The sequence below is a fragment of the Eutrema salsugineum genome, unplaced genomic scaffold (genome assembly GCF_000478725.1).
Source record: "Eutrema salsugineum unplaced genomic scaffold, Eutsalg1_0 scaffold_12, whole genome shotgun sequence".
Classification (NCBI taxonomy): domain Eukaryota; kingdom Viridiplantae; phylum Streptophyta; class Magnoliopsida; order Brassicales; family Brassicaceae; genus Eutrema; species Eutrema salsugineum.
This window is the reverse complement of record NW_006256895.1, coordinates 9988660-9999393: the sequence shown is the minus strand read 5'-3', so window position 1 is coordinate 9999393 and position 10734 is coordinate 9988660. Positions and strand designations below refer to the sequence as shown.

At 32.3% G+C, this 10734-nt stretch overlaps 1 protein-coding gene and 1 long non-coding RNA gene across 2 annotated transcripts; one reads left to right on the top strand and one right to left on the bottom strand.

The window, feature by feature from the left end:
• Positions 1 to 4894: 4894 nt before the first annotated feature.
• On the bottom strand, positions 4895 to 6351 carry LOC112089249. Its single transcript, XR_002900920.1, has 4 exons — positions 5741 to 6351; positions 5571 to 5655; positions 5269 to 5381; positions 4895 to 5180 (listed from the first exon to the last, which is right to left on the bottom strand). It is a non-coding gene; the product is annotated as an uncharacterized LOC112089249 (long non-coding RNA).
• A 3395-nt stretch (positions 6352 to 9746) lies between these two features.
• LOC18025749 lies at positions 9747 to 10514 on the top strand. Its single transcript, XM_006408805.2, has 2 exons — positions 9747 to 9754; positions 10062 to 10514. Exons 1-2 carry the CDS (start codon positions 9752 to 9754, stop codon positions 10512 to 10514), a joined length of 456 nt encoding a protein of 151 aa, XP_006408868.2. The 5' UTR covers positions 9747 to 9751.
• Positions 10515 to 10734: the final 220 nt, after the last annotated feature.

The window sequence follows — 10734 nt, the reverse complement described above, 5'->3', positions numbered from 1 at the left end:
TACGAACATATGATTTAAAATATCCAAGAATCCTTCATAGAAGTGAACCAAGTAAGTCTCAGTTAAATGAGTGGATAAATATCTTATATAAAATAAAAGAAAATCACCTTTCAACTGGGTACATCCAACGATATGGGACTGGTCCTCCTTGTTTTGTTTCTTCGGTAAGATGTACAATTAAATGTACCATAGCCGTGAAAAATGATGGAGGGAATAACATCTCCATCTGACATAAAGTCAACACAATACACTCTTGTAATTTGTCAAGATCATCAACAGCAAGGACTTTTGCAGATATATCTTGGAAAAAGTGGCATAGCTCAACAATGGTTGATGTCACTTTTTGTGGCAGCAAATTCTGAATTGCAATGGGCAACAAATCTCTCATTATCACGTGACAGTCATGACTTTTTAAGCCTACTAACTTTCTGTTATTAAGATCAACACACGTAGAAATGTTGGAAGCGTAGCCGTCGGAAAATTTGACTATTTTCAAAACACCTAGAAAATATCTTTCCCTTCGTTATTTAGAGTAAAACATGATGATAAGTACTTGTCATTATCATTTGGCCACAACTCAGGACGGATACCAAGCTCTCGAAGATCTTTTCTAACACTCAGGTTATCTTTTGACTTGAGTTTATCATCCAAAATTGTGCTGACCAAATTGTCAAAAACATTCTTCTCTATATGCATGACATCCGAGTTGTGTCGTATCACAACATATTTCAAGTAAGGTAGCTAAAAAAATATACTTTTTTTCTCCATTGCTGCTCATCATTATCATTTCGACGTCTTTTTTTTCCAACTGAACCAGCTCTTTTACCAAGTGTAACATTCACGGATTCAAGTTGCTGCATAATTGTAGATCCTGTTGGTGTGACTGGTGGAGATCTAGTTTCTATTGTTCCATCATAATCAGACTTATTTTGACGAAAGTTATGATCTAATGGAAAGAAACGACAATGACCCATAAAACAATTTTTTTACCATGGCGTAAACATTGTCCAATAGCATCGTAATTGCAACTTGGACATGCTAGTGATGTATATGTATTCCAACCAGAAAATTTTCGAAGACCTGGAAAATCACTAATAGTCCACATAATGGCTGCTCGCATATCAAAAGTCTGATTTGTGGAAGCATCTAGAGTCTTGATCCCATCATACCACAATTCTTTCAACTCTTTAATAAGTGGTTGCAAATACACATCAATATCATTGCCAGGCATTTGTTTTTCAGGAATAATTATAGAGAGAATCATCGACGTCTGATTCATTGAAATCCACGGTGGAAAGTTATATGGAAATAAAACTACCAGCCAAATACTATAATTTGTGCTCATTGTACCAAATGGATTAAAACCATCAGAAGCCAAGCCAAAACAAACATTTCTTGAGTCAGATGCAAATTCAGGATGTTGCAGATTAAATGCTTTCTAGGATGTCTTAGTTTACCATCACTGTCATTGGCACTTGCATGCCATCTCATGTCAGCAGCAGTCTTGGAGGACATAAATAAGCGTTGCAAGCGTGGTTTCAGAGGAAAATAACGCAAAATCTTTGCAGGTAGTCGTTTATTTTTCTTTCCTGATCCAGACAGCTCACCGTTTGGTGAATTATTTTTCTTCCATTTAGATGTTTCACAGACTATGCAAGTTTGCCTATCTGCATTTGCTTCCCAGTATAATATGCAATCATTTGGGCATGCATGAATTGACTCAGATGTCAAACCTAACTTGCGAATAACCTTTTTCATGTCATTGAATGAGCAAGGCAATTTGGCATGAGGAAATGCTTCTTTAAGCAAATCAAGAATCAAGGATATTCCCTTATCACTGATCCCACACATACACTTGATATGATGTAGCTTCAATATAAAGGATAACCTAGTGAATTTAGTACAGCCTTAGTATAGCTCTTGACTAAAATCACCAAGCAACTCATCAAAACTTTCTTCTCTTTCATGGGTTTCCCTTGAAGTTGCTGGCCCATCCATATTCGTAGGTTGCTCAGACGAACCGAATCCATCATTTGCATTCATGTTGACATTAGGGAATATATCATCTAAGAGATGCGAAATTGAAGTAGATTCAACTGGAACACTGTTTATTTGAGAAGGTAATTCTGTGATGTTTTCTTTGATATTAGTCTCTTCTCCATGTAATATCCACCGTGTGTAAGAATTGAGAAAGTCAAAACACATTAAATCTCCCTCAATATCTTCCTTAGACTTGGAATTTGATAGAGAACAGCGAGTACATGGACACTTCATCATTTTTGCCTTTGATTTACCAAAGGCAAAATCCAAAAAATTGCTTACTCCTAATCTATAGTCTTCAGATAAACGAGATTTTTTTATCCATGATTTGTCCATAGTTACCTATTAATAAGGTGGAACATTAGACTCTTCTCAAAAAGAAAAACTAAAGATATAATATGAAAACGAGCAAGCTTTTGGTACGCACAGACTCATGAAAAAATAGAAGAAAAACAGGAACTATTTTTTTTTTTCTGTAAATTACGAGAAAAACTAAAGAAAACAATGAAAATACGAGGAAGCTGCTACTGAAAACCCAACATCGCTATCAAAAGTATTATCGTAGGTCAATTGTAAAATAGCTTATTATAATCTCCACGACAGCAAACACCATGGTGGAGAACAATTGAAAATTTAATTCTATCTAACTACACAGAAGTCACTTTTAACCAAGTTAATCAACGGATTACATATAGTTTTAATGTAAATTGTGAGATGAATCGATAATTTATCAAAGATTTACAAAACAAATTATCAAATTTCAAAGCAATAAATACATCGATATGATTAGTTTTCAAAGCATGGTATGAAGACTAGACATGTAGAATCGGTTTCAAAATCATATATTATTTAATTTCAGTGCAAAGGAAACAGCAAACCAGAAGATAGTAGTATTGTCGTTACCTTATTTGCTGTCGAACAAATTAACAGCAAACCATAAGCCACTTCTACAAATGCAGATATAAACTCATTTTGTACTTTAATGCAGATATAAGAATGAGTTTACATTAAAGTACAAAATTTGGTTTGCTGTTTATATAAGTTTGTATAATGAGTTTACATTAATATACTGGGAAGAATGAGTTTACATTAAACCAAATTTTGTACTTTAATGTAAACTCATTCTTATACATGTGATTCTATACTGCGTTAATAGAGACTAATTTATCATCCTGACATTTAGTACAAAGATAATATTACCAAGTTTTAATCTCATTTGAAGAGAATCAGCGCTATGCTGCGGGATATAGACTATCAACTTTTAATTTTTTGTATTAGTTTTTCATAATTTTTTGATAATTTTAATACTCAGTCATCCATTGTTTTTTTAATTCTTTTATCTAAATTACAATTTAGTGCTAATTTATATTTTTATGTTTAGATACTTAAAACTTTCTTAGTCTATTGTTTCCATTTTTGTCTCATAATTTTTTTTTCTTCTTTTGCATTGAGATTAAATTATCTTTAGTAATTCAAAAATAAAGATTAAGTCACACAAAAAATTAAATGATAAGATGAACTTAAAATCTGGAATTATTTTCATTCATATGTTTATGATGTTTTAAATTAAATTTAAATTTGATTTAAGTTATGTTTATGATGTTTTAAATTAAATATAAATTTGATTGAAGCTATGCTCATGATTTAATGTTTGTAACATGTTAAAATTAAGTTAAATAGTTTATAGGAATAAATATTTGGGACAGATTTTAATTTGTGTTTACTTAGGTTTTTAAATTTTTAGTTCAACTTTTGATTTCTCTTATGAATTCTTTATATATTTTTTTCTTGATGATCCTAGCTAGTGTTTTATTCATTGTTTTTCTATTCATTGTTTTTTACTTTTTTCATTGAATCTCGATCTAGCTATTATTTTCACTTTTTAAAATTTACTATTTTTATGTTTTGTTTTCACATATTTTTCATTGATTCTATCTATGTTATCCATGCCTCTATAAAAGTTATATTTATTTGTGTTACGTTTTGTCATTTTTTCTTTTTAATTTTGGTAATTTATTATCTTTCTAATTATTTAATTAATGTTCTTTTGTGTGTGGTTATTTTCTAGCTCTTATTTTTTTTTTTTTAACTTGTTGTTCAGTTTTTACAAAGTTGTTTAACCTATTATTTTTTTGGGTCAAATTTTAACCTATTATTTTTATTTTTCGTTTTATTATTATTTTTTCCTTGTTTTGTGAATAAATTATCTTTGTTAGTTAGAAAATGATGAGTACAGTATATCACATGGTCAAAAAGAAGAAGAAATTAAAATTTCATATTATTTTTTATTTATACATATATGATGTTTAAATTAAATTTTAATTTTGTTTATACTATTTTTATAATTTAATTTCTTACCATGATTAAAATTAGAATAAATGGCTGATTCATATTATTTAAAAAAATTTTGCATATGCATTAATAAAAAAATAAATATTAATTTTTATTGGTTCTCAAATGCAGAGTTGTCAATTTCTGGAGAGTTTCCATCATTTTTTATATATTAGACTAGGGTTTATCCCGCCCTACAGACAGATAGGGGTGAATGAATGAATTATTTTTATTATTTAATATTAATTTTCAATTTGGGTAATGTAATGCATACTAATGTTTTACTATAAGCAAATTGAAATTCTTGATATATATATATTCTTAAGAAACTTTGGTAGATTTTTATGAAGTTAGATATAGTACGTATATTAGAATAGGTAGTACTATTATCATTATGTCATACTCATAAATAAGTATTTGACTGAGTTGGACGATCTTTACCTTAAAGTTTACACACAACTATTAGTTCACACACATTAACACAGTTTAATTTTCTTGCTCATATTTTTGTTTTTTTCACCCAATGAAAAAGGACATTAGATACAACATGAATGATACTAATTACATGGTTATAAGAAGCTAAGATAGAATGCTTTTGGGCGGTAGTAAGGAAACACAATATAGCAAAAGAGGTAGTAACTTTCCATGGCTTAAAGAAGTTGAGAAGGCTGTGTATTTTAAAGCGGATTCCACTGAGCTTATCTTCTTCCCCTGCTTCTCAGAAAGTCTATGTAGAATCTCCTTTGCCGCTGTATGATTTGTTAGAATGGCGTGATAGAGAGGACGTGAAGCTTTTGGGCACAACGAAACTGTGTAGTGACATACAATATAGCTTATCACATGGGTTAGAGATAGACATGTGCATTTAAGAGATAAAAAGTCCTAACAATAGTTTACCTTGATCCATATGTCAAATCCCGAGTTTTGACTGGTTAATAGCTCTCATGGACAAAACAATCGTTGAGTCGATCAACTCTTCGACCAGCCTATTAGTCTTCAGTCAATCACACCTAAAGCAAGAAGCAAAACCAAGAGAAAAACGTTATAAAAGTGGAATACATTTTCCCCCATGGAAAAACAAAAAAAACTCTTAAGAATACAGTTTTAGAGAACCCGATTGTTGGCCTCCACATAAGGTATTTTAAAATTTGAACAAAAGATCATGAGACGAAGAAAAGAGGGCAGAAAGGAATGAGTACCACAATATGTGAAGCACTTGAACCAGTATTCAAACCAACGTCATAAGTTGATAAGTACGTCCATTCACTTAGTTTGAACATCCATCTGAACAAAACGTCCAAAATATGAAGTGTAGATTAAGTGGGGAAAATTTTCTGATAATTAAGCTTGAAAGAAAGAGATTTCTCACCCATACGAAGGTTGTCTATCAGTCAAAAACTCTCCAGTCATCACTTGATTATCCGTTCCTTGGTCGAAACAGAGTCATATGAATAAATCATCGCATTGAGTTTGTCTGAGAGTTGAAGAGCCTCACCACACACCGGGCAGTTATTCACAACGGTTTGCTCTTTACTATGGTAATTCTTATCCTTTTTGACTTTTTAAAACCCCTCTCCCGAGAGCTCGCTCATTCTTTTTGGCCTTCGGAAATGTGAGTCTATATACAGAGGGTGAAGATTTGAAATGGCAAAATTCGCTTGAGTTTGGTTGTCAGCAAATATTTGAAACTTCTTTATCTCTCTTCTCCATTGCTGTATTAGAGACGAAAGGTGGGAGATTTATTTGACGCTGGTAATCCCTTTTATATAAGGAGGATGAATGCGTGGTGCGATTTGAGCAGCCATAAATTTGCTATGCAGTTTCGATTTGGAGTTAGTGGGCATTTAGAAGAGGAAGGTGGAAGGTAATCCGTTATTCAGATGAATAGAGTGTGGGGCTGATTTGAAACGGCTGCAGGAATTTTATTGATTATACTTTACGTTTCCGTTCTCAAAGTTCTAGCGGTGTGGTGAAAGACAAGGAGAGAGTGGAAGCGGTGAGGCGTTGATGTTGCAGGGAATGAGATAAGGTTAGGTTATTTGGGCCGTAATTGTTTTTTCTGTTTCATATTGGACATTTGTCTATTGGGCACTTGTGTATTGGGCCTTTGTGTATTCATCGTTCTTTGTTTTGAAATCCAAATTCAGTATTTGTTGTAAGTGTGTGATATGAGAGGAGCTGAGAGTTGATGGGCTTTTGTGTGTGGACTTACACGAAGAGGAAGCGGATTCCATTGATATTTCGCTGACTAAATATTTTTTTATTAAATTTGATTACGTGGATGGCTAAGAAGCCAGCAAATGAATTCTTTTTATATAAAGGAGATTAGATGCTATTGTTTGTTGCAAATATTATGAATTCTTCAATACATGTTACATACTCATTCATCAGTTGACTCATCTTTGGATCAAACCAAGGTTTCTCCATCCACGATCAAAAATAATCATATATTTTCAGTTTGAAGAATATATTTTTTTTTTTGTGTAAGTTGTGAATGAGGGTGGACAATATTGAATTCTCTGTGCGTTCTCGATTGATTTCCAACAGATTTCCGATGGGGTGTGAATTTTTCAAATGACTATAAAACGGTTAGTAACGGATATATTAACGAAATTTTGTCATCGGAAAATCATTAGTATTCCTGACTGATTGCTTGATAGAATTCAAAACTTGATGTATCGCTCAGAAATCGGTTGGGAATTACCGACTATTTTTACGAAACCATCATAAATATCTGGTCGACTCTTAACAGGTGTTTCTTTTCTCAGGATTTCTTCGAAAATTCGTTGGGACTTCCTTACGAATTTATTGTCTTCGGAGTTTCCCTTGAAAATTTGAGTATTTTTCTTGTAGTGAATGTAAATTACTTTAATGATTTCAATTATGAAATATAATTCCCAAGATGATCTAGATTTAATTTAATTCAACCACAAACAAATACTTGCAGAAGAAGAAAGATTAACCTTGATCCATGCTTGATAAGACTTGATATGGATTCTATTCACCAATTGATTTCTTCCTCCCTTTGACCTCTAATTCCTTTATGATTCCTTTTGATGGACAAGGAATCTTATCTTCTCTTTGATCGATGGTTTTCTGTTTTAAGGAAACTTAATTGTTTCTCTTCTAAGTGAAGAGACACGTAATTGTTTTCCACACCCTTCAACATTAACCACCAACATATATATATGTACAGATAATTGAGTTGCTTTTCCAACCATCGTGTACTTTCATATATATGCTTTCATATTATATATATATATATATATATATAACCATTTAAGAGAATAACACTTATAAAATTTAATATGGTAAGGGAGGAGGGTTATCAATACACCCTGATTCTAATGTCTTTAATCGAAACCGATCCATCACGGTATCATCTTTTATATTAGAACCGTAAACTTTAATATGAATTTTATCTTTACAATTAAACCGAAAAGACACATATGTCACATAAAAATATAAATATTCTTACAGTGAATGGGTCACTTGATAAAACATAACTTCCTAACAAAATGAACACAACCAACCAATCGATCAATCACGCTGCATCCAGATCAACAAATATTCAAATATATGTTGCATCAAGATCAGGAAAGTATAGATGTGTAGAATATGGTTATGCCATGAATGACGATTGCTTGAAGATCCTAGGTCTAGGCTAGGTAATGGGTCTAATATACTTGAGCATGAAATGGTTAAGTTAACACTTTGAGCCGCAAGTTTAGATAGTGTACCTTGAAGCTTCCATAACAAATCAGTTGAATGATTGATCATTTGCTCCTTGGATCCACAGTAGAATGAGATCTAGGTGGGAAACAGCTAGAACAGGAATCATTTGGGGACAATCTACGCAGTTAGAGTTGTGTAACACCAAATTAAATGTAATATGTTGTTTGGTTAACTTAATCAGTTCTAGTGAATACACCATTCAACTTTGTACGTTTTAAGACATTTATTTGTTTTCTACACTTTTGACACTTGCACTAACAGGTCCATCAAAATAATGGCTCTCCGGTCTCATATCTATATGCAATCCTACTTTGGCCATTATAATTTGGTCAAAATCGAGCGTTGATAGTTGATACCATGTTAAGTTTTATGAAATTTTAATTCAAAATCAAATTGCAATAAACGAATTGGTCTATGTTCCCTAATCCCGAAGTTCCAGTATACTTTGAATGTGTGATTCCTAACAAGATCTTCTAATTTTAAAAGATATTTCTAATTTGATTTGATCGATTTTAAAGTTTTATAGGAAAATAATTGAAAGAATGTAACTAAATAAAAAGGTTTCAGTTGAATTTCGTTAAGCAAATTATTATATCGTTCAAGAAGTAGAGTAGTTGCGGTAAAGGGTCACCTATTTTTAGCTCCTCGTGAACCCCCTCACAGGCCTAGAATTTCATTATCCTTTTTGGACAACTTTTGCTTTTTATTTACGTTAGTCTCAGCCACACCTTTTTATCCTCACACTTTTTATTAATGAATGACTTTGAAACATGTTCTTGCAAAACTCTTTGGTTTTTACTTCATAAATTGTGAATTACACATATAGATTTCTTTCAGATCTTATATTTTAAATAGTAGCAATCCATCACCATCGCTTACTTATTACTTGAGGTTAAAAAAACTTTAGACTATGTATGCAAAATTAGTTGAATACCTGCGTGTAGCACGGATTTTTCAACTATTGATGAGGTCAATGTCGTGATATGTGGATCTTCAGCACTCCACTTAACTTAATAAAAATATGAAGGAAGCTCATACAGGATAATACATTGATCTGGTGGCCACTCCATTTTTCATTCTATAAATAAGCTTGTGAGTTCTAATAAAGGTCTTGAAATAGCAAAATAGTTAAATTTCAATGATCACATATCCAATCAGAATGACTCTTACACATATCTACAAAGAATATGTATTGATGTTGTCCGGCGAAAAAAATATGAAATATATATGTATATATATATATATATATTTTTTTTTTCTCTTACAACCAATCTTATTCCTTTCAAATCTCAGTGAGAAAAGTCATGTTGAGGGAAAAAAAATGTTTGAAAAAACTGTTCGTATTGTGGCTTTCAGAAAAAGTAGATTACCTTCAACTCGCTGTAAAGTGAACTTGTTGGGCATGATTCTCACTCCCATTAGTCATCAATGCAACTGTGTAGTATCACGTATGCATGCAATCTTGAATATATTCAAAGTGTATATATATCTCATGCATTGAAGAACAATTCAAATACTTATCAAAAAAGAAAAATTGAAGAACTACGAGAAGATACACGTTTAGCCAAAAAAAAAAAAACGACAAGATACACAGTCCACAGTTGGAACAACGAGAACAACGAAAAGAGCAAGCGAACGAGGAACAATGGTAGTTATATATAGTAAACATACATACGTCACACGTGTATTTTCTTACCTACTTATATGATTTTAAAATATTTTCTTTACACCCCCCAATGCGTACGTGTCATCATATTGCATGATTAGTTTGTTTTTAATTCTAATTGAACTCTATTTCCTATGATGTATGATGTATCACTTCCTCACAAGGTAATAAACTGATAAACAATACCATTTAAAAACGGATAGTCTTCATAATTAATACGTTTGTATTTTATTGCTAAAGTTGTTAGTGTTATTGCTCTTCGAATAAAACTTCATCTTCATATGAACAGAACAAAAGGAGTCTTCGAAAGGCCTACTCTGATGTTTCTTTGGAGATAAAACGAAATTTTCGTGAAAAAGACGAGCAAGAACAAGAAGAAGAGCAAAAAGTGAAGCAAGTGAAATGTGATTGTTGTGGTATAGAAGAAGAATGCACTATGAAATACATAGAAGAGGTTAAAGAATTGTATTCAGGTAAATGGCTTTGTGGTCTTTGCGCCGAAGTAGTCACTGAGAGATGCCGGAAACATCCTCCTGAAGCCCTTGGGATGCAAGAAGCTTTGGATTGGCACAAAGGAATTTGTGAGGCCTTCAATTCTACTACAAGAGTGAACCCTAAACTCGATTTCACACAATCAATGAGAAAGATTGCTAAACGAAGCAGTCAGAACAGATCGCCAAATCTTTCCACGGGTTCCAAAATTTCTCGAAGTATCAGTTGTGATCCAAGGCTCAAGGGTTGAAAATTGGTGTCCACCCAAGTTCTTGTTATTCGTAATTCTTTATCAATACTAGGTTTTGGACCGCATTACGTGCATACTCCTTCTATATATTTTTGATGAAAATCATATGCGACCAATAATATTCATTGTGATGAGCTCAATGTGATTTTGTAGATCTTCAACACTTGACTTGACTTAACTTAATTATTTTCTTTTGCTTAGTCTATGAATTCGTGATGAT